Source organism: Heterodontus francisci, chromosome 18 (genome assembly GCF_036365525.1).
Source record: "Heterodontus francisci isolate sHetFra1 chromosome 18, sHetFra1.hap1, whole genome shotgun sequence".
NCBI classification, from domain to species: Eukaryota; Metazoa; Chordata; class Chondrichthyes; order Heterodontiformes; family Heterodontidae; genus Heterodontus; species Heterodontus francisci.
In genome coordinates, this window is record NC_090388.1 from 15,457,873 (window position 1) to 15,482,650 (window position 24,778).

The following is a 24,778-nucleotide window of genomic DNA, read 5'->3' on the forward strand; positions in this document are numbered from 1 at the left end:
CCAAGTTGATACTGACCCTCCTATTCCATGAGCCTCAATTTTGTTAACCAGCCATTTATGTGGTACTTTGTGAAACGCTTTCTTAAAATTCGTAGAGACAACATTCATCGCATCAACCTTCTCTGTTACTTCTCCCAAAATTCAATTAGATTAGTCAAGCACGATCTGCCTTTTACAAATACATCTTGGCTATCCTTAATGAACTCAAATCTCTCCAAGAACCTGTTGATTTTTCCCCTGATTATTGGGCTGGATTTTATGGAGGCAGCAGGACTGAAAGCGGGAGGTGAGTCTGCTCGGTGGTCAGTGACAACCCTGGGCGGCACCTGGTCAGTGGCAGCCAATTAACTGGCTCCAGTCCCTATTAAGAACGGTGGCTCATCCCAAAAGCTGCCAGACAATCAGAGGGCTGGCAGCTCAGCAGCGCTACTGCTCGCGGTGGCCATTGCTGGGGCTGCACCAGCAGAATGTGGGCGCACTGATGGCCACGTACCCTCAAAAGCAGGCAAATGGGGTCTGGGGGCGCCGGCGCCAGTCAGGCAGGCCCTGGCAAGGTGGTTTGGGGCCGCCGAGGGCAGGCAGCAATGTTGCCACAGAAGGCCCCTCCGTGGGCTAAAGAGTGCCCAAAAAGGAAGCCCCCCCGCCACCCTGGAGGCTGCCAGGGTTTACCTGGTGGTCTCCCCAAGTGGCAGAGGGACCCCCTCCCACAAGCACTGCTAAAATGTCTGTGGGGGCAGGAAGAGGCTTATCTGGCCACTGAAGTGGCTCAATTGGGCTCTGGGTGGGGAGGCCGTCTGCCACCTCCCCTGCTGCTGGCATGATGGTAATGGCAGCAGGAAGACAATGGGCCTGCCACCCGTCGACTTCCCACGTCATTTTTCCAGCCTTACCACCTCCCAGCCCACTCCCAAAGGGCTGGCAAAACCTATCCCATCGTTTCTAAAACCTGACCCACAACTGATGTTAAAGTGACCCTCCTGTAATTACTAGGAATATTCTTACACCTTTTCTAGAATAAGGGTGGCCACATTTGCCACTCTCCAATCATCTGGTACCTCGCATATCCGGGGAAGATTATGACAAGCCTTTCTGCCATCCCCACTCCCACTTTCTTTAGCAACCAGGGATGCAAGTCATCCGAACCAGGTGACTTATCCATTCAAAGCATAGCCAGCCTTTCCTGTACAACCTGCCTATCAATTTTCACCCATCCATTACCTCTACCATCTCTGCTTCTACTGATATTTTGTCAGCATTCTCTTCCTTAGCGAACATCGATACAAAGTACTTATTACGTATTCTAGCCTTCCCCTGTGCCTCTAAGCATATATCACCCTCTTTGTTCCTAATAGGACCCACCTTGCCTTTTAACATGCCGGTACAAGATTTTTTGGATTTCCTTTTATGTTATCTGCCATTCTATTCTCATATTCTCTCTTTGCCAGTCTTACTTTCCTCTTCACTCCCCCTCTCAACATATTGTATTTGGCCTGGTTCTCACTTGACGCAGTGGTTAGCACCGCAGCCTCACAGCTCCAGCGACCCGTGTTCAATTCCGGGTACTGCCTGTGTGGAGTTTGCAAGTTCTCCCTGTGTCTGCGTGGGTTTCCTCCGGGTGCTCTGGTTTCCTCCCACATGCCAAAGACTTGCAGGTTGATAGGTAAATTGGCCATTAGAAATTGCCCCTAGTGTAGGTAGGTGGTAGGGAAAATATAGGGACAGGTGGGGATGTGGTAGGAATATGGAATTAGTGTAGGATTAGTATAAATGGGTGGTTGATGGTTGGCACACACTCGGTGGGCCGAAGGGCCTGTTTCAGTGCTGTATCTCTAAACTAAACTAAACTAAACCTGACATCGCTTCATCATATGCTCTATCGGTCTTGTCATCCAAGGATCCCTGGCTTTGGTTCCCTTACCTTTCACCCTTACTGGAATGTACCTAGCCTGTACCTGAAATATCTCCTCCTTAAAGATCACCCATTGTTACGCTACATCTTTGGTTCCATTTTATCCTGGCTAGATCCTCTCTCAGCCCATTGAAGTTAGCCCTCTTCCAATTTAGAAGTTCTACTTTAGATTGTTCCTTGCTCTTCTCCATTACTAATCTAAGCCTTATGATACGACAATCACGCTTACCCAAAGTGCTCCCCCACCACCCCCCCTCAACAAGACACTTGGTCCACATGGCCCACCTGATTTCCCAGCACCAGATCCAGCAGTGCCTCCTTCCTAGTTGGACTGAAAACATACTGGTCAAGGAAGTTCTCCTGAACACATTTCAGAAATCCCTCCCCCTCCTTACCCTTTACTCTAATTATCCAAATATCGAATGGGATAATGTTAACGTCCCCCAGTATCACCACGCTGTAGTTCTTGCACATCTCTGGGATTTCCCTACAATTTGCTCCTCTCTCTCTCTCACTCTTTGGAGGCCTAAAGAACACCCCCAGCATCCCCTTTTGCTTCTCAACTCTAACCAAATAGATTCTGTCTTTGCCCCCTCAAGAACATCCTCCCTTTTAAACACTACACTGTTTAATTAGTATGCCACCCCACCTCTCTTTTTTCCTTCCCTATCTTTTTGGAACACTTTGTATCTGCGAATATTAAGTGCCCAGTCCTCTCCATTTTTATGCCACATTTCCGTTATTGCCACAACAACATATTCGCACATGGTTATTTGTGATTGTAGTTCACCAACCTTGTTTCCCACACTTTGTGCATTTACAGAGATGCATTGTAAACCTGTCTCTGTATTCCTCACAGTTGTTTTTAGTCTGCTCCTATCTAATTACGTTACTACATCCTTTTCTAGTATTATCCAACACTGGCACTGCTTTTTACACCTTATTCCTCTTCTCCACTTCTATATGCTGATGCCCATCCCCTTGTCAATTTAGATTAAACCCTCCCCAGCCAAACTAGTGGACATTAGTCCCAGTCCTGCTGAGGTGCTACTTGTCCCTTTTGAATAAGTGCCTCCTGCCTCAGAACTGATCCAAATGTCCTAAGAATTTGAAGGCCTCCCTCCTGCACCATGCCTCAAGTCACAGTTGTATCCTCCCTATCTCCCTTTCTACTCTAAAGGTCTAAATCTCAAAGGTCATTGCAAATGGAAGACACATGACTGCTTTTCAGTGGAGTCTCTGCCCATATTCACATCAGCATCCTCCTCTAATGCCTTTCCTCCATTGAGTGGAACTGCCCTCGCTTGGTTCAATTCTTCCCAATCTAGTCGTAATGAGTGAATCTCCAGCAATGGCTTCTCTTCTTGGCCCTGCACCACTACCTCTGAAGTCTCTCACGGCTCTAACCTTGGCCCCCTCTTATTTCTCAACTACGTACTGCCCCCAGGCAATAGTATCTGAAAACAGGTTTGTCAGCTTGTACATGAATGCTGACAACAGCCAGCTCTGCTTCACCACCACCTCTCTCGAGCAACACTGCTTCTGTGCTGTCTGACATCCAGTCCTGGATGAACCATAATTTCCCACACTTAAACATTTGGAAGATCAAAGCCATTGCCTTCGGCTCCTGCCACAAGTCTTTAAATCATCTAAACAGTGGGCTGCCCAGCCAACACACAACGCTAATGTCATGAGACTATCTCTTTCAAGCTCTGCTGCTAACAGAGCTAACTTAGCATTTCTGCAAATCCACTAATTTCATACGATAAATTCAGCAGCACAGATGCATCAAGTGTGAAGCATAGCTGGGTATCTGATCCCAGTTTCAACAGAGCTTGAGGTAGCACGCAGGCACAGGCGCGCACACATAGGTGGCAGAGACACACACACAACAGAGACGCGCGCACGCGCAGGGGCACAGTCACCTTTAAATTTCCCCACAAAAATGACCATGAACTTTTCCTTACCTTGTGGTCATGAAGTCGCTCTTCTGGCCTAAGGGAAAAGGGAAAAAGATTTTGATTGTGGACTTTTGTTGGGAGCACAGGAAGCTGCAGGAAAGAGGGTCCTATAGGGACAGAGTGACTAGGTGAGGCTTTCCTTCCTGTTCTCCACATTAAAAAAAAGTCAGGCTTTGAGATGTTGACTTAAATATAGCAGCGTGGTTTAAAAGCTACTCAAGTTAAGCATAACTTTGAACAAATGATAGCAAAGGACAGAAATTATCAAAAGTTAACACCGCCACTATGTTTTTAACTGAGGCTATTGCAAAAAGTGCCAAATATGACACGCCTGTAAATATATAAAACATTATTAAATGTACAGGCCAATCAATACACTTTATCTTGCCCAAATCAGATAATCTCTCCCATCGCTTCGAAATGCCCAATTTTACCAATAGAACTTTAAATTATGTAGTAAACAATAGAGGTTTCCAGATTTTCTAAATTAAATGAAACAAAAAAATGTTACTCCCAGAAGCTAGCACTTGGCAAATATCTTCTCAGCTGTGTTTTATTAAGATAAAGCACCACAATTTGACTTCAGCCCACAGGATAAAAGAATTTTCTAAAGCTGCTGCCATAAAAGCTGTGTGTTGCAACAAGAGTAAGTGAGCTGCTTAATAAGTAAAGCTGCTTTTATATTGGGCTTAGGGGCACACTAGTGCGGCTAGCCCCGATACGTAGCATGTAATCCCTCGAGTATGTCAAATTGAGGTGTTTCAGATGATTAAAGGATTTGATAGGGTAGGTAGAGAGAAACCGTTTCGTCAGGTGGGGGAGTTGAGAACACGGGGGCATTACCTTAAAACTGGAGTAGGCCAGTCAGGGGTGATTTTTTTGAAAATTCTTTTGTGGGATGTGGGTGTCTCCAGACACCCGAATTGCCCTTGACAGCTGAATGACTTGCTAGGCCATTTCAGAGGGCAGTTAAAAGTCAACCACATTGCTGTGGGTCTGGAGTCACATGTAGGCCAGACCAGGTAAGGACGGCAGAATTTCCTTCCCTAAAAGGGCATTAGTGAACCAGATGGGTTTTTATGACAATTGATGATAGTTTCATGGCGCCATTAGAGACTAGCTTTCAATTCCAGATTTTATTAATTAATTGAATTTAAATTCCACCAGCTGCCACAGTGGAATTTGAACCCATGTCCCCAGGGCATTAATCTGGGCTTGTGGGTTACTAGTTCAGTGACATCACCACTACGCCACCATCCCCCCCAGAGGAGGGAGTGTCAGGAGGGACTTCTTCACACAAAGGGTGTGAAAATCTGGAACTTTCTCCTCACTGAAAAGCTGTTGAGACTGCGGGGCGGAGCTGAAAATTTGATCGATTTTTATTAGGCAAGGGATATGGAACCAAGGTGGGTAATTGGAGTCGAGATAAAATCAGCCAAGACCTAATTAAATGGCAGAACAAGCTCAAGGGGCAGAATGGCCTTCTCCTGATCCTATATTTCCCTAACAGATGTAACTCTAGAGCAACCTTGAGAAGGTTTATTTCAACAAACAAAACTGGGCCTTGCCATATCCGGCAAGTTGGTGTTGAAGGTGCTGGTGGACGTAGGAAACCCAGGCATTTGGAGCTGGTGGCACTCAACCAACATAAAAGGAGGCACAGGAGAGATCCGTAGGTTTAACTCAACAGCGTCTGGTGATTTACCTTCCCCCAGGGTCCGGTGTAACAAGTCATGCTTTGCCTGGAGCTTCATGATTAGATTGCTGCCCTCGAGATACTCTTTAAATTTCTGTTGAGAACAGAGTCAGTGAATTTTACAGAAACTGATGTGTAAAATCTACATTACAATCATTTCATACACAATGGTTGGCAGAATACACACCATGAAATAGAACTGTTCAGTCTCTTGCTGATTGGCTCGTCTCTTAGCAATGCTCGGTTTGCTCAAGTAGGTTTCCGAGACCGTGGATTTGACAGACTCTGTTGACCGGCTGTGTTGGAAACACTCAGAGACATCATAATCCTCGATGGTTACCATGTCTTGTATTGTCTGCAGAGTTGCTTCCATGGTCTTCTTAACCTTAAAAAAAAATGAAAGAACTTGCAGTTGTGCCTTTGACAACCTCAGACCTCCTAAAGCGCTTGACAGCCAATGAATTACTTTTGAAGTGCAGTCACTTTTTGTTCGAGGGCTTGACAGAGTAAATACTGAGAGGTCGCTTCCCCTGGTTGGAGAGTCTAGGACTAGGGAACAGAGTCTCAAGATTAGGGTTCAGCAATTTCAGACTGAGATGAGGAGAAATCTTTTCACTCAGAGTTGTGAATCTTTGCAATTCTGTACCCCTGAGGGTTGTGGATGCTCAGTCATTGAGTATATTTAAGAACAAAGAACAGTACAGCACAGGAACAGGCCATTCGGCCCTCCAAGCCTGCGCCGATCTTGATGCCTGCCTAAACTAAAACCTTCTGCACTTCCAGGGACCGTATCCTTCTATTCCCATCCTATTCATGTATTTGTCAAGATGCCTCTTAAACGTCATTATGGTACCTGCTTCCACCATCTCCCCCGGCAGCAAGTTCCAGGCACTCACCACCCTCTGTGTAAAGAACTTGCCTCACACATCCCCTCTGAACTTTGCCCCTCTCACCTTAAACCTATGCCCCCTAGTAACTGGCTCTTCCACCCTGGGAAAAAGCTTCTGACTATCCACTCTGTCCATGCCGCTCATAACTTTGTAAACCTCTATCATGTCACCCCTCCACCTCCGTCGTTCCAGTGAAAACAATCCGAGTTTATCCAACCTCTCCTCATAGCTAATGCCCTCCAGACCAGGCAACATCCTGGTAAACCTCTTCTGTACCCTCTCCAAAGCCTCCACGTCCTTCTGGTAGTGTGGCGACCAGAATTGCACGCAATATTCTACGTGTGGCCTAACTAAAGTTCTGTACAGCTGCAGCATGACTTGTCAATTTTTATACTCTATGCCCCGTCCGATGAAGGCAAGCGTGCCGTATGCCTTCTTGACTACCTTATCCACCTGCGTTGCCACTTTCAGTGACCTGTGGACCTGTACGCCCAGATCTCTCTGCCTGTCAATACTCTGAAGGGTTCTGCCACTTACTGTATACTTCCCACCTGCATTAGATCTTCCAAAATGCATTACCTCACATTTGTCCGGATTAAACTCCATCTGCCATTTCTCCGCCCAAGTCTCCAAACGATCTACGTCCTGCTGTATCCTCTGATAATCCTCATCACTATCCGCAACTCCACCAACCTTTGTGTCGTCCGCAAACCTAATCAGACCAGCTACATTTCCTTCCAAATCATTTATATATATATACTACAAACAGCAAAGGTCCCAGCACTGATCCCTGCGGAACACCACTAATCACATCCCTCCATTCAGAAAAGCACCCTCCCACTGTTACCCTCTGTCTATGACCGAGCCAGTTCTGTATCCATCTTGCCAGCTCACCTCTAATTCCGTGTGACTTCACCTTTTGTACCAGTCTGCCATGAGGGACCTTGTCAAAGGCTTTACTGAAGTCCATATAGATAACATCCACTGCCCTTCCTTCATCAATCATCTTTGTCACTTCCTCAAAAAACTCAATCAAATTAGTGAGACACGACCTCCCCTTCACAAAACCATGCTGCCTCTCGCTAATAAGCCCATTTGTTTCCAAATGGGAGTAAATCCTGTCCCAAAGAATCCTCTCTAATAATTTCCCTACCACTGACGTAAGGCTCACCGGCCTATAATTCCCTGGATTATCCTTGCTACCCTTCTTAAACAAAGGAACAACATTGGCTATTCTCCAGTCCTCTGGGACCTCACCTGTAGCCAATGAGGATGCAAAGATTTCTGTCAAGGCCCCAGCAATTTCTTCCCTTGCCTCCCTCAGTATTCTAGGGTAGATCCCATCAGGCCCTGGGGACTTAACCACCTTAATGCTTTGCAAGACACCCAACACCTCCTCCTTTTTGATAATGAGATGACTGAGACTATCTACACTCTCTTCCCTAGGCTCATCATCCACCAAGTCCTTCTCTTTGGTGAATACTGATGCAAAGTACTCATTTAGTACCTCGCCCATTTCCTCTGGCTCCACACATAGATTCCCCTCTCTGCCCTTGAGTGGGTCAACCCTTTCCCTAGTTACCCTCTTGCTCTTTATATACATATAAAAAGCCTTGGGATTTTCCTTAATCCTGTTTGCCAATGACTTCTCATAACCCCTTTTAGCCCTCCTGACTGATGATCGATGGATTTTTGGACACAAAGGATATGCAAATAGGGCAGGAAAGTGGAATTGAGGTAGAAGATCAGCCATGATCGTACTGCTCCGCCATTCAACTCGATCATGGCTTATCTGCCTCACGCCCATATGCCTCAATTCCTTTAACATCTAGAAATCGACTGATTTCTGTCTTGAACATTCTCAAATGACTGAGCCTCCACAGCCCTCTGCGGTAGCGAATTCCACAAATTCACCACCCTCTGAGTGAAGAAATACCTCCTCATCTCAGTCCTAACTGACCTATCTCTTATTCGGAGACTCTGTGCCCTGGTTCTGGACGACCACCCCCCACCCAGGGGAATACCCTTCCTATATATACCCTGTCGAGCCCTGTAAGAATTTTGTAAGTTTCGATGAGATCACCTCTCATTCTTCCAAACTCTAGAGAATAAAGGCCTAGCCTCCCTTAATCTCTCCTCATAGGACAATAATAAAAACAGAAAGCGCTGGAAATACTCAGGTCACGCAGCATCTGTGGAGAGAGAAGCAGAGTTAATGTTTCAGGTCTGTGACCTTTCATCAGAACTGGCAAAGGTTAGTAAAGAATTAGGTTTTAAGCAAGTGGGGTGGGTTGGTGCATAAGAGAACAAAAGGGAAGGTGTTTGATAGGGCAGAGGGCAGGAGATATTAAATAACAAAGCTGTTCTGGGACAAAGGCAAAGAGTGTGTTAATGCTTGTGGTGAAAGACAAAGCATTATTCCAGAGAGAGTGTTAGCAGCGGAAAAATGAGCAGCTCTGACTACATGAAAATCAGGCACGTAGTTAAAAAATAAAAATATAAAAAAGGCCAGAACTAATAATAGGTCAGCGACCTGAAACGCTTACTCTGCTTCTCTCTCCACAGATGCTGCCAGACCTGCTGAGCATTTCCAGCACTTTTTGTTTTTATTTCAGATTTCCAGCACCTGCAGTATTTTGCTTTTATTTAAGAGAAAGGAAGTGTCAGAAGTAGACCATGTAAAGGTGAGAGAAGGGTGGAAATCGGAAGCAAAGTTGACAAAGTTTTCCAGTTTGAGGATCGTTGCCTCCAGGACACCTTGGTCCACTCCTCCATCACCCCGACAGCTTGTTGCTTTCCCATGCAATCGCAGGTGGTGTAAGGCCCCAAACACACCCTCCAGGTGAAGGAGCAATTTACTTGCACGTCCTTCAATTTAGTATACTGTATTGACTGCTCACAACGTAGTCGCCTCTATATTGGGGAGACCAAATGCAGATTGGGTGACTGCTTTCCGGAACACCGCCGCTGAGTCTAAAAACATGACCCTGAGCTTCCGGTCACTTGCCATTTCAACACCACCCCCACCCCTGCTCTCACGCCCACATCTGTCTTTGGCCAGCTCCAGTGTTCCAGTGAACATCAACACAAGCTCAAGGAGCAGAACCTGATCTTTCAATTAGGCACTCTACAGCCTTGCAGACTGAACATTCGAGTTCAATAACTTCGGAGCATGACTGGCCTTTTTAAAATATTTGTATATTTATTTTATTTTTTTTAACCATATGCCTGTTTTTCATGTAGTCAGAGCTGCTCATTTTTCCGCTATTAATACTCTCTCTGGACTTGTGCTTTGTATTTCACCACAAGCATTAACACACTCTTTGCCTTTGTCCCAGGACAGCTTTGTTATTTAATCTCTCCTGCCCTCTGCCTTTTCAAACACCTTCCCTTTTGTTCACTTCCCCACCAACTGCCCCCCACCACCCCCATCGCTCCCTTCACTTGCTTAAAACCGATTTCTTTTCTAACCTTTGCCAGTTCTGACGAAAGGTCCTAAAACGTTAACTCTGCTTCTCTCTCCACAGATGCTGCCTGACTTGCTGAGTATTTCCAGCTCTTTGTTTTTATTTCAGATTTCCAGCATCTGCAGTATTTTGCTTTTTTTTTTTATAACTCCTCATAAGACAATCCTGCCATCCCAGGGATTAGTCTGGTGAACCTCTGTTGCACTCCCTCTGTGGCAAGTATATCCTTCCTTAGGTAAGGAGACAAAACTGTACACAATACTCCAGCTGCAGTCTCACCAATGCTCTATACAATTGCAGCAAAACATCTTTACTCCTGTACTTAAATCCTTATGCAATAAAGGCCAACATACCATTTGCTTTCACAATTGCTTGTTGCACCTGCATGTTAGCTTTCAGTGACTCATGAGCAAGGACACCCAGTTCTCTTTGGACATCAACACTTGCCAATCTCTCACCATTTAAGAAACACTCTGTATTTCTGTTTTTCCTACATCTGCCATGCTCTTGCCCATTCTCCTAGCCTGTCTAAATCCCCTTGAAACCTCTTTGCATCCTCCTCACAACTCACATTCCCACCCAGTTTTGTGTCATCAGCAAACTTGGAAATATTACATTTGATCCTCACATCTAAATCATTGATATAGATTGTGAATAGTTGGGGCCTCAGCAGTGATCCTTGCAGTCGCCCATGAGTCACAGCCTGCCAACCTGAGAATGACCGGTTTATTCCAACTCTTGTTTTCTTGTTGTCAACCAATTCTCAATCCATGCCAGTATATTACCAAGGTGCTCTAATTTTGTTTACAAACCTCTCGTGTGGGACCTTATTGAAAGCCTTCTGAAAATCCAAATGAGGGCGGCACAGTGGCGCAGTGGTTAGCACCGCAGCCTCACAGCTCCAGCGACCCGGGTTCAATTCTGGGTACTGCCTGTGTGGAGTTTGCAAGTTCTCCCTGTATCTGCGTGGGTTTCCTCCGGGTGCTCCGGTTTCCTCCCACATGCCAAAAGACTTGCAGGTTGATGGGTAAATTAGCCATTATAAATTGTCCCTAGTATAGGTAGGTGGTAGGGAAATATAGGGACAGGTGGGGATGTGGTAGGAATATGGAATTAGTGTAGGATTAGTATAAATGGGTGGTTGATGGTCGGCACACACTCGGTGGGCCGAAGGGCCTGTTTCAGTGCTGTATGTCTAAACTAAACTAAACATCCACTGGTTCCGCCTTATCTATTCTGCTAGATACATCCTCAAAAAACTCCAACAGGTTTGTCAAACATGATTTCCCTTTCATAAATCCATGTTGATTCTTCCCAATCCTACCATTATTTTCTAAGTGTCCAGTTATCACATCCTTTATTATACATTTTTGCATTTTCCCCATGACTGATGTCAGGCTAACAGGTCTGTAGTTTCCCATTTTCTCTCTCCCTCCTTTCTTAAACAGTGGGATTACATTTGCTACCTTCCAACCTGCAGGAACCATTCTAGAATCTACAGAATTTTGGAAGAGATCACCAATGCATCATGCTATCTCTCCAGCCACCTCTTTCAACACTCTGGGATGTAGATCATCAGGTCCAGGTGATTTACCAACGTTCTGTCCCATTAATTTCTCCAATAATACTTTTTATTTTACTAATACTGATTTCTTTCAGTTCCCCATTCTTGCTAGTCCCTTTGTTCTCTAGTATTTCTGTGCCATAAATGACTCAACCTGGATTGTGTGCTCAAGTTTGGGAGTGGAACTTCCACCCACAACCTTGTAACTGAGAGGTGGGAGTGCTGCCCGTTCAGCCGATACCTGACTGTCTTACAATACAGAGCACACAATAAAACAGACAGCAAAAAGCCTAAACTAATGCCTGCAAACAGCCACATTCTAATAGAACTTTCCAGATGGGAAAATAATTAGACAATTTCCAGATAAACTAAACTTTTTTCCAGTTTGTATATATATATTCTGCCCAATTTAATACAGGTGACAATTCAGACAAAAACTAGGCTTTTGTCCAACTCCCAATTTTCAGTTTGGCAGGTTTCCGATGTGTGCAGATTTTATGGACACCTGGAAGATTCCCCACCCATATATATACTTTGTGTTACATATACCAAAGGAAGTTTAAAATCTAGTTCTTTAATCATGAAAAAATATTGACACATGCAAATGGGAAGACATGTCCTTACAAGTTCCAATCCTAAAGCAACCAGCAACCTTCACCTACTGCTGGAACATGGAAAGGCAAACTCTTATACGAACAGTAAGACATCTGTGAAAAGCTTTTGAATACACAATCGCTAGCACTGACAGGTCACCCACACACAAAGACATTGTAAACCATCTTGACAGACAGAAATTCTGTGCACCACACTTTAGGTAGGATGTGAAGGCTTTAAAGAGGGTGCAGAAAAGATTTATGACATGGTTTTAGGGACGAGGAACTTCAGTTATGAGGGTAGAGTGGAGAAGCTGGGGTCATTCCCCTTAGAGAAGAGAAGGTTGAGAGGAGATTAGATAGAGGTGTTCAAAATCATGAAGCGCCCAGACAGAGTAGATGGAGAGAATCTGTTCCCATTGGCGGAAGAGTCGAGAACCAGAGGATACAGATTTAAAGCGATTGGCAAAAGAACCAAAGGCAACACCAGAAATTTCTTTTTAATGCTTCGAGTGGTTAGGATCTGGAATGTACTGGCTGAGAGTGGGGTGGAGGCAGATTCAATCGTGGCTTTCAAAACAGAATTGGATAAGCACCCGAAAGGAAAAATTTGAAAGGCTTTGGGAAAGGGCTGGGGTGTGGGACTAGGAAAATTGCTCTTGTAGAGAGCTGGCGTAAGCTGAACTGGCCGAATGCTCCCCGAGCTGTAAATGTTCTATAAATCTATGATTCTATCTCTTAGAGAATCACTTCAGTTTACAGTGCAATCACTGTTATGTAGGCAAACACAGCATGCCATTTTGTGCATAGCAAGGTTCCGCAAGCATCAATGAGATAACGATCAATCTATATTTAGTGATGCAGGTTGAGTAGGGCGCCATGAGAAGTCCCCCTTCTTTGAATAGTGTCATGGGATCTTTAACATGCACTGGAACAGGCAGCTAGATCCTTGGCTTAATGTCTCTACTGCAGGACAGTACCTCTGACAATGCAGCACTCCCACAATACAGTTCTGAGGCGTCATTTCGATCATGTGCTCAAGCCCTGGTGTGGTACTTGAACCTGTCGAGTCAGAGGCAAGAGTGATATCAACTGACAGCTGGCTTCACATCATTTCCTCATCCCTGGGAAGGCTGACGACCGGAAAAGAATCGGAATCTCTGCAATGTTTGGTAGATGCCCCATGGCATGAGGGGCATTCCATGTGAAATGATCTGATTTATATTTGAGTCTGAAGGAAACCAATGGGTTTGGGGTAAGGGGATTTTTCCTATTCTTTGAGATTTCCATATGTTTTTTCTAGTCCACCAACACAGCTGGGCAAGGGCCTCTGTTTATCACCCAAAGGATATTCCTCCAACAGCAGAGAAAACTATTAAGGGCATGTTGCTATTAAGAGCTGAAAGCAACTCCCTGGGGCTGAGCTTGAATCTGTGACCTTCTGTTCCAAAGGCGAGGCACAGCAAACTCAGCCAAGCCACAGCTCTATGCAAAGTCTGAGCAACATGACAGATTTATGTCATAATCTTTCTCAATGCTGAAAACGTTCAATGGTATTTATTTTTCATCAGAGGAATGGGAAGGTAATTGGAGTGCAGCATGCAGAGAGCGAGAGAGAGAGAGAGAGAGAGAGAGAGAGAGAGAGAGAGAGAGCCCTTTTCAAAAAGTGGCAAGTTAAAGAAAAAGCAGGGGATAAAACCCAAAAACATGCCTGAATACCATAAGGACAATGAAAATTAAAGGAGGTCAAAATGCTTGAATGCAGACTTTTACAACAATTTGAAGCTTCCATCTCCCAGTCCCGTGTGTGCATTTGCAGACTGTAACTTTAACAGAAGACATCTGGAAAATTAGTGTCCAAATGATAATTTGACAGAATTCCAACCAGATCCAACCTACTCAGAGTCCACGCAGATCAACAATAACTTGCTGATTTTCTGAAGAAGCGTCATACTTGAGTCTGCTTCTTGTGCTAAAATTGGCAACCAGCAGAAAATCAGAACCCTATTCACATTAAATCTTCGGCCACCTCTCCAGATGTCTTCAATTAAGTTGAGATTGCAAAACATGCTGGAACTGTACTGAATATTCTCCTACATTTTAAGCAGCAGCTTTTTCCATCTGAACAGATACTCTAAAGGGAACTCGCTGCTGGATTATGTTTTAATAAAGACACAAAGATAATGAAGCGATATGGAGACAATTGCCTGGACGTTTACCTCAGTGTAATGAATTAACTTACCTCCTCATTCTCAATCTTCAGGGTAGTCAGTCTGGATTGCAGTTGCTGATATCTGAGCATTAACTCAGCCTGCACCGGTTGCTGAGCACTAACCTGGCACACCTAGAAAGAGAATCAAAATATCACTGTAAGGCTCCGATGATAGTGTTTATTAATCAAAACTCATCTAAAGCTGTCCAGACAAATTAATAATGTAAACATTTTCCATAAACCCTCTTCTGAAGACTCTGAATGATGTTCAAGGGCAATTTCACAAATCCAGTCCCTCGTCCTTCTGGTTTCAGCCGAAACAAAGTCTCAGCAGCATATCTGAATCTAGAGTGCATCACATTCGATTTGGACCCAACCTTCACCGAGCCAGCCCTCACCAGGCCAGACCCCGGCCCTCACCTGAGGTCTATCAGCATACACTTTCCAACAGGGGTTATTCAATATTGATCGAGAATCCTGCCTTACTTTCTCCCTCTCTCTAGCACTTTTGTGCCAACTGTAGCATCCCTATTTGAGCCCTGGCTGATATCAGTTAACGCAGCACAGAACAGGGGATATAGAATGGTTTAGTTCCACACTGGACTGCATATGTAGCAGAACTGAACCCCTCTCCTCCTGGCACATATCTCTAAAAGCTGTCTATATGGCTTATTTCGCCAAAAAATCAATTTGTCTAGGCTTTATTAATTTACATATGAAACTTTGCATGGTAGGTGTGTTTTTTTGTTATGAGAGAGAGGGAGCCAGCTGGCACAGTGTTGCACACTAACTACTCACCTCCAAGACCAAGTTTGATTGGATGAAAATCACCTCGCTTAGCTAGCTGTAAGGATTTTGTGCAAAAAAGGGTTTGGGCGTCTCAGCCCACTCCCCACTTGCTGCAACTCCCAGCGCAAAGAGTCACGGCTCAGCTCAAAACTTGTTGCAGGGTTCACAAGAATGGCTAACATGGGAAAGATAAAATTTGTGACAATCTCAAGAGCAGATGCCTTTCTAGGGACAGGTTCAGTCACGAAGCCCTAGCGAGCAAAGGCCGGTTTTTGCTTTGTCATACCACACACACAGCCTGGAAACACTTCTCAAAAACAAGTATAACCTGTGGATAATTAGGCCAGGTATCCAACACTCCATCTAATAGGTCTGAGTTTGGGCCCACGAGATACTTTGCACCTTGGAAAGATCGAGGCTTTTTGCATTTATGAAGATGCTGAAATAACGTCGAACGACCTGCTGGTTTACTAATGTAAATAAACGGTCACCGTTCTTGGTTCCATATATAGTAACACCCCATTCACAATAGAAAACTTTAAAAGGCTGAATTGTTCAACCAATAATAAACAAACGGAAGAAAATCAAACGCTTAATAAAAAGTTTTAAAAAGAATTTGCTAACCAACAAACACTAGCAGGGTAATAATGGATGACAAATGATGAATCGTTGGTGCTTTCAGAGCTGTTAGTGTAGTTCAATTTACACTTTGTTCAGTTAAGTACAAGACAACTATATCCAGACACGTTTTTCTTTGACAAAAAGGCAGCGTCCTTTTTTCCCCCAGCTTTAAATATTTATGTTTTCCTTTGAAGCTCAAAGACTTATTAGCTTCCGGGAAATAGGCTTTTGATTTCATTTATATAAAAAAAAACGGGTGTGTAAAGCAGAGTATTGATGGGGCACAACAAAGTTGGCATCACACTAACTAGACTCCAAAATGCAATTAAAGTGTGCAATTACTCACCTTTGAAGAGGTGCATTCTTTAGTGAAAGCTGTCTCGACAAACTTAGATTATACTGATAAGAAAAAAAATTGCAGGAGGAAATTATCACCCAAGAGTGCATCTTTTTTCATTTGGATTCAATGTAAATCAGGTGTTTAGGCCTAAAATGACTCAGAAGTAAAGTGGAGTGAAATTACCTCCTGCATGGAATCTCACTCCACTTCCTTCAGTCAGGTTGGGCTCGGACTCTGGACTCAGGCTGCACTTGCACTATAACTGGTGGATCACCGCAAAGAGAAGCCACTTCATAGCTATGCTACACTTGTAGGGTAAGGGCACACTCAATGAAAATAGCAGCCGACTGTTTGGTTGCTCAGCCTACCAATGGAAAGTAAAAACTCAGCCTGATCAAAGAAAACCACCGGGCCTGTGATTACATGGATCGAGCACATCAGTGACTCCCAGCCCTGATCCTGCCAAAGTTCATTGGGTCAGTGGAAAATCACCCTACGGGCACATCCCAGGCAGGCTGTCCTGCCGTTGGTTGTACACGTTGGGAATTCACCATGTACTTTCGCATAGTGTGCTGCTTCTGAAGCAGAGGATTTCCCCATCATCTTTCTGCTGGGAAGAAATTAAAATTGCTTTCTTGGCCCACTTTGTAAGGTCTCAACTGACGGACCAACCTACCAGTGAAACGCTCGGTGTTTTTTTAACTGTGCGTTTTACAGCAGTGTTTGGTGAATTCGAAGGACGGACATCTTTGAGATATACATGGCTGTCTTCTAGCCAAGTAATCAGTATTATACAGCACAGAACGAGGCCATTTGACCTATTATGCCTGTGACAGTTCTTTGGAAGAGCTATCCAATTAGTTCCACTCCCCTGCTCTTTATCCATAGCCCTGCACACTTTTTCCTTTCAAGTATTTAGCCAATTCCCTGTTGAAAGTTACTATTGAAACTGCTTTCACTGTCTAGATTATAACAACTCACTGCATTAAAAAAATGGTTCTTTTGCTAATCACCTTGAGTCGGTTACCTCTGCATATTGACCAAACTGTTTATTCTTTATTTATTCTGTCAAAACCTGTAAAGCTCTATGTGATGTCCTGAGTTCGCAAAAGACGCTATATAAATACAAGTCTTTCCATCTTTAAGATTTTGAACACTTCTAGCAAATCTCGTCTTAACCTTCTCAGCTCTAAGCAGAACATTGCCAACTTCATCTGGGGTACGACAGTTCCTTTCCAAAAGTAAGTCTTCAATCAAGCACATGGGTTTCAGAGAGGCAATGCACAGAAAAGTGGAGATGCTATCAGCTGTATCGAAGATCAGTATAAAAATCTTCCCTCGGCCTACCTCATCTCCCATGTGTGGCTGGAAGTCAAATTTCACTGGGGGACAGAAGGCTGTGTGGTACATCTCCATAAACCGCTGCTTGTCGCTACGAGGGTCCAAGTTGTCGACAGCATTCTCTATGATGTCCAGACCCTCATGCCTGGAGGTCTCCAGGTTGTATTCTGCAGACAGGAATGTCCTCAGGGCTCTGTTTAGACTAGCATGGTACCCCAGATCACAGCACTAACACAGCAAGAAACAAACACACGGCATTAAAATTCAAACCCGTTTCCAGCATCTGGACCCTTAAACATAAATCGCTGAAGAATACATTACTCGATGCTGCAGTATGGAAAGTCAATTTTTAAAATCTTTACCTCAAGCCATATTGTTTTTAAGAAGTCAGGTACACAGTTGTGTTAATCAATGAGGAAAAAAATGTTCAAAACAAGTGCTATTTTTAAAAGGTCACCTAACATACACCCAACAAATTGATTTCTCTGGTATCACAAATGAGCCTGCAAGTTGCAGTCAAACCACTTAGAACTCAACAATTAGGCTACAGTCACAGTGAGAATGGTCACTTTAGCATTAGATTTAGAAACTTCCTCTTCATGATAGATACTAGGTATTAAGAATTCGACAAAGTTTTGAATCAGATGCATTTCAAAACAGCTTATTAATCTATACTTTCACATAAATACCACGACCAGCCAGTTCCTTTCCCCAATTATCATCTTTCTGAGGGGGAAGGGGAAAGAAATGGGGTAAATTTTGAAAACATTCTGTTCCCTGAATTTAAATGAACAGAAAATTGGGAGCACCACAAACTGGGTGCTCTAGCTTCCCCTACAAATCACACTGGGAGTGGAGTCTCTGAAAAGTTAGCCCAAAGTTCCTCCACAATGCAATCAATAAGTCTCGACTGTGGTTTCCTTAAACATTTTTCTCACTATTTTATACACAATCTAATTAGACGCTGAAACGGCAGAGTTCTTTCTTCTTTTGGGCCTCCTTATCTCGAGAGACAATGGATACGCGCCTGGAGGTGGTCAGTGGTTTGTGAAGCAGCGCCTGGAGTGGCTATAAAGGCCAATTCTAGAGTGACAGGCTCTTCCACAGGTGCTGCAGAGAAATTTGTTTGTCGGGGCTGTTGCACAGTTGGCTCTCCCCTTGCGCCTCTGTCTTTTTTCCTGCCAACTACTAAGTCTCTTTGACTCGCCACATTTTAGCCCCGTCTTTATGGCTGCCCGCCAGCTCAGGCGAACGCTGGCAACTGACTCCCACGACTTGTGATCAATGTCACAGGATTTCATGTCACGTTTGCAGACGTCTTTAAAGCGGAGACATGGACGGCCGGTGGGTCTGATACCAGTGGCGAGCTCGCTGTACAATGTGTCTTTGGGGATAGTTGATGTACTAGATTGGTGTGCTTCAATGGCCTTTTATTATCATCCATCAATAGTTCTAATTTCTCTGTTCATCTTCCATGGTTTCTCCTTGGAATCTTATCATGTGTTTTGCTTATCCTGCCACGGTTCATGTTCTAAGTATTTGGCTCTCCTTTTGTGTTCTACTGTGGTACCTGCTGTACTAATGCACAGCAGCAGTGTGTTTATTAAGAGCTTAATAACAAACTAACACAACAATGGTCTTCATAGAATCTTACTGTGCAGAAGGAGGCCATTCAACTCACTCTTTCCCCATTGCAATGTTTGTGCAAGGGGAGACTGAGAGGTCAAAGCCCTCAGTGAGTAGCTATATAGGAACAGGAGTTGGCCATCCTGCCCCTCGAGCCTGCACCACCATTCAATGACATATTGGCTGATCTGCACCTCATCGCCACACCCACCTTCAGTACGGTTCCATATCACATGACCCCTACGCTCACTGACCTACATTGGTTCCCAGTCTGGCAATGCCTCAATTTGAAAATTTTCATCCTTGTTTTCAAATCCCTCCATCGCCTCACCCCTCCCCCTCACTCCGGTCTCCTCAAGCCGCACAACCCTCAGAAATCTGTGCTCTTCTAATTCCGGCCTCATAAGCATCCCCAATTTTAACAGTTCCACTATTGGTGGCCTTGCCTTCAGCTGTCTGGGCTCTAAACTCTGGAATTCCCTCTGTAAACCTCTCTATTCCTTTAAGACGCTCCTTAAAACCAAACTCTTTGACCAAGCTTTTGGTCATCTGACCTAACATCTCCTTAAGTGGCTCAGTGTTTTACAACTCTCCTGTGCAGCACCTTGGGATCTTTTATTACACTAAAGATGCTATATAAATATAAATTATTGATAACCTTACCTATTGATCTCAGTCTTGAAAGTTCCAACTGTTTCCCAGCATCCACAGCCTTTTGCGGCAGAGATTTTCATTACCCCTTTGTGTGAACAAGTGCTTCCTAAATAGTCGAGTTCTAATTTTATGATGACCCCTTGTTCTTGATTCTTCCACCACAGGAAACAGTTTCTCTATACCTACTCTATTGAATCTTTTAACATTTTAAGCACCTTGATTATATAAACCCCTCAATCTTCTTTGGGAAATAGAATTCTGCATAAGACAGCATGCTTATTTACAACAAGAAAGTCAATTGGCCGTTAATCGTTTTTAGTAGAGATTTATTTCCAAATGGCAGAATCGCCTCCTTTATAAACTTTTCATAACACAGGCAGCACACAAAGCTCCTAATAACAGCCACTCCCCTGTCAATATGTTTCCATCCTTCTTGACTATATGCTACGAGCCTCGGCTCCAACAGCAATTATCAAATTAAAGCTACTCCTCAGAAAAGCTATTGTGTAAAAAACAAAGTGTGCGCATCAGCACTTTGGAACCAGTTTAAAGACAGATCTATTTATACACACTGTCATGTGTTTAAAAGGACTTCACATTATTTTGTCACTTGGTTCACTGCAGACAATTCATCAAGGTTTTGCAAATGGGTGCAAGGAAAAGCATTTTTAAATATGCACTGTTTAAATTATGGAGGTGGCTGAGGTGTTGAACACAATAAAAGCGGGACCTCCAATACAGAAGCATTCTGCAAATAATACCTCTTCTCCAGAGACCTCAGCTCAAATTCCAGGCTGACACTCCCTGTGCAGTACTGAGGGAGTGCTGCACTGTCAGCTGTTTCAGATGAGATGTTCAACCGAGCCCTTTCTGCCCTCTCAGGTGGACATGAAAGATCCGAGGGCACTATTCGGAAGGAGAGCCGGGGAGTTCTCCCCACTGGCCTGGCCAATATTTATCCCTTAACCAACATCACTAATACAGATTATCTGGTTGTTTATCTCATTGCTGTTTGTGGGAGCTTGCTGTGTAAAAATTGGCTGCAGCGTTTCCTATGTTACAACATTGACTACACTTCAAATGGCCATAAAGTGCTCTGGGATGTCCTGTGATTGTGAAAGGCATTTATAAATGCAAGTCTTTCTTCTTCAGACTAAACTCAGACCTATTACAAATAGCCATATGCAACAATCACGGGTAAAGGTTACAAATAATTTTGTCCGCTTGATTACAGCAAAAAATGACCTCCTTTGTGGAATCGCAATTACTCTGTATTGTTTCACTTGTGTTAATGCAACACATTCAACAGACCCAATCTGAATGGGAAGCAAGGCAGCTTCGAAAGTTTAAGAAAATTTGCTCAACAAAAAGCAGGCTGCTGAACACAAGAGCTACCCAAGAATTGAAATGGGTGCATGGACTTGTCTAGTGATTGGGTTCTCTCCTATATCCCTCCAGTTCTCCTCTCACATTCCAAGTCATGACACCAAACTGTTTAGTGGCCTCTGCCGATATTATTTCACAAGCCCCTTTGGGGATTGCAGCAGTGATACATTCAGTACATCTCCATGACAGCACTACTGGAATTACTAGCTCGGCCATCGACTCACCTGACCACTTGAGTTAGGAAAAGGACTGAACTATCCTCGATTTCCTCAGTTACTTGGCTGGTAGCCTTTTGGGCAGTAGGCGATTGTGGAGGAAAGGTGAGGCCAGGATCAGGTTCGTCTATGATGCCTCCCCTGATGGAACAGCCTTGTAACATACACGGTCAAGGTTCAAGCGCACACGTCCTGGCATTAACAGCTACGTGGGTGAAATACCAGAGAAGATGTGATGCCTGTCAACCCTCCAATACAGAAGTCTATTGCCTTCGGGAGGTGGGGGTGGCTAAGAAACAAAATATGAATCTGAAGCCTTCCTGGTTGACACAGCTCAACACTGCCCTATGCGATGCATTAGCCCAGCAAGCCAGGTGTCAGGCTCCATGATGATGACCTTCATGACTGAATAGCCCACTAATGCTTGTTGCCCAGCTTCCCAGATAAGAAACGGCCACTTGCTTGAGGTACCAGAGTCAGGCCACTGTTGACTGTGCCACCAGCTGGTCACCCCCTCTATCCCAATTGCTTCCACCACTGCTTCCAGGAGCACAGGGCCACTGTCAGCAATTTAAAAACCCAAATTTCAAACACCCTTCACCAGCAAGTTCCCTGGGGAGGCCCAGCAGGCAGCTGCAGCTGGCCGGTCTCACATTAACCGGGCCTGAAGCCCATTATCGAACATGCCTTGGGCCTAGCCATTCCGGTACCAGGGATCGCTGCCCGTGCCCAGTTTGTGTCAGATGCAACCAACTTCCAGACTATGACATAACAGAATAAAAAGCAAGCATCCAGTTGTACCCATGCAACAGGTTGTGACATTTCTTTAAAAAAAAAACACAAAATTAATTTCAGACTATATTTATTTGACTGGTGGATCTTGTGCTTTCACCTGCTCAACTCATCTTTGCTGCAAAGTAAGAATAACCTGTTCATTAATAAGTTGTCAGGTCATATATAACAGGCTGAAAGAAAAATGCTTTCAACCAGACTTACAGATACTGCTGACGTAAATTAAAGCTTGGTCAAGATTTACTTGCATTAGCGGGTCATTCGTATTGTCCAAGGCTTCAAATATATTTTAGTCCACACACAACACACCCAACTAACCTCAGTTTCCCTAAATTCTCTCTTGTTGTACTTACATCAATTACATCAGAAAGGTCATGGATGTAATACTTGAAAACAGAATTATTGCTCGCCTCCAGTGTCAACAGGTACTCGTTTCGTGCCTTGATGGACTTCAGCTTATTTTCAGAGTATTTGGCTTGACGCTACCCCACACACAAAAGAAAAAACAGTTAACAGAAAAGCTCAAAATGAATACATGGTTCGTACACCAAAGAAACACATACAACACTGGATACAGCAATGATTAATACATTTCCGCTAATCGCTACTGCAATCGGACATTACAGGGCCTCATTTTTCAGGTACACACTGCCCTGGTGGAAAGCCTTGCTTGGATGCTGCACCTATTGGGGGAAGCAAACCCATGATTTCCCAATATACAAGGCCCCTGAGTGAGGCTTCAGCTGATGTGCATTTGGCAAAATTGATCAGCAAGTGTTAGAACATAATAGGAGCAGGAGTAGTCCATACGGCCCCTCGAGCCTGCTCCACCATTCAATGTGATGGCTGAACTTGTACATCACACTTTCCTGCCTTATCCCAAGTGACAGGCTCAGATCCACACAGTGACTTGTCAAACACAGGGCATTTTGGACCAACCCTGAGATCAAACTACACTTCTCCCTTCACGACTTGAGAGAGAGGGCGGCACAGTGGCGCAGTGGTTAGCACCACAGCCTCACAGCTCCAGCGACCCGGGTTCAATTCTGGGTACTGCCTGTGTGGAGTTTGCAAGTTCTCCCTGTGTCTGCGTGAGTTTCCTCCGGGTGCTCCGGTTTCCTCCCACATGCCAAAGACTTGCAGGTTGATAGGTAAATTGGCCATTGTAAATTGCCCCTAGTGTAGGTAGGTGGTAGGAGAATGGTGGGGATGTGGTAGGAATATGGGATTAGTGTAGGATTAGTATAAATGGGTGGTTGATGGTCGGCACAGACACGGTGGGCCGAAGGGCCTGTTTCATTGCTGTATCTCTAAACTAAACTAAACTAAGAGGTAGAACTGCAAGTGTTTGATTGATGCAGACCTTGCATTTATATCAAGCTGTAAACACAAGAAAATGCCCACGTTGGATATAGCCAGAAAAGCGCCAAAGAACAAAATACCCGGGGGGAACCAAAATGTAGTCAAAGATGTGGGTTTCATGGAGGGCTGAAAGGAAAGGGAGGTGAAGGGATGGACTGGTTTAAGGAGGGAAATCCTGAGCTTGGAGCCTAGGCAACTGAAGGCACAGCCACCATTGGTGTGGCAAACGGAAGGGCCGCACAAGAACCCTGGGCAGAGGAACAGTGAGCTCTGAGGGAGTTGGGTTGGAAGAGGTTACAAAGGGCTGCAAGGGATGAGGCCATGAAGGGATTTAAACACAAGGATGAGAATTTTAAACAGGTTTGGGCGGGGGAAACAGAAGCCAATGTAATTTACCAAGGACAAGGGTGAGGGAGAGTTGAAGATGAGGTTCTCGTTTGCAAGCACAAAAGATATTGAGGGATGATTTTATGAGGACAGAGTTGATCACAGAGGTTTCGAAAAGGAGTGGGAGAGCAGATGGGGAATTAACCATTTAAAATATCAGTTAATATGAGGGTCAGTTCTGTGGTAATGGGGTCAAGACAACAGAAGGTGGGGTCTTTTGGACAAGATGAGCTTGGAGAGAGCTTGAGAGGTGATGGGAATAAAAGGTGGACAGATGCACAGTTCAGTGCTAGGACATGGAGAGAACTGGGAATGAGGGGAAGGTTCAGCTCGGTGGACAAGAGGATGACGGGGAAGCACCAGAGGCAACTGAATGGATAATTACAATATTTGTAACGAAAAAGCCCATGCGTGCCTTGCAATTGCTGTTGGAGGCAAGAGTGGAGGGGGACGGGGGAGGGTTTAAGGAGACAGTTAATAATGAAGAAAGGAAGCCAGGGGTTAATTTTGCTCTCCAGGATGATCCTGGAACAGAAGCTAGTTTTGACAGAGGATAATGATGCCTGATTGCTCTTGATGTTGTCCAGCCAAAGCTGCTAATAGACGATTAAACCAGTTATGCATCAAATTTGTGCCTTTTGGACATTAGGGAACAAGGTGTGGGCCAGATCAGAGGGAATGACCAGGGTGGGTGAGAGTAACTTTTTGTTGAGGACAAGGTCATCAGAGGTGAGGCAGCCGTTGAACAGATCGATAACTGCAGAAATAGCAGAGTGAATGGATGGCCAAAGGCTAGACAGTTAGGAATCTGACAGCATAAGTACCTAGGAAGAAGTTTCTTTTCCAGGGTAAGTGCAGAAGGAAGTGTGGTTGGAAGGGAGTGACAGTATGGGTGATGAAGAATACAAGAAAGTGGTCAGGGATGGTCTTGTCATTGATCAAGACCATGGAAATAGCCAAGCCATGGTTGGGG

At 44.5% G+C, this 24,778-nt stretch overlaps 1 protein-coding gene across 4 annotated transcripts in view; it reads right to left on the reverse strand.

The window, feature by feature from the left end:
* Positions 1-24,778, reverse strand: part of LOC137379474 (SLIT-ROBO Rho GTPase-activating protein 1) — a 278,218-nt gene that overhangs the window by 61,811 nt on the left and 191,629 nt on the right. For all 4 annotated transcript variants that reach the window (XM_068050344.1, XM_068050343.1, XM_068050345.1 and 1 more), the window contains exons 6-11: positions 22,410-22,538; positions 17,390-17,611; positions 14,323-14,424; positions 5,754-5,951; positions 5,576-5,660; positions 3,877-3,904 (exon numbers count right to left, since the gene is read on the reverse strand). In XM_068050344.1, coding sequence (XP_067906445.1) covers positions 3,877-3,904; positions 5,576-5,660; positions 5,754-5,951; positions 14,323-14,424; positions 17,390-17,611; positions 22,410-22,538 — 764 coding nt within the window. The remainder of the gene's footprint in view (positions 1-3,876; positions 3,905-5,575; positions 5,661-5,753; positions 5,952-14,322; positions 14,425-17,389; positions 17,612-22,409; positions 22,539-24,778) is intronic.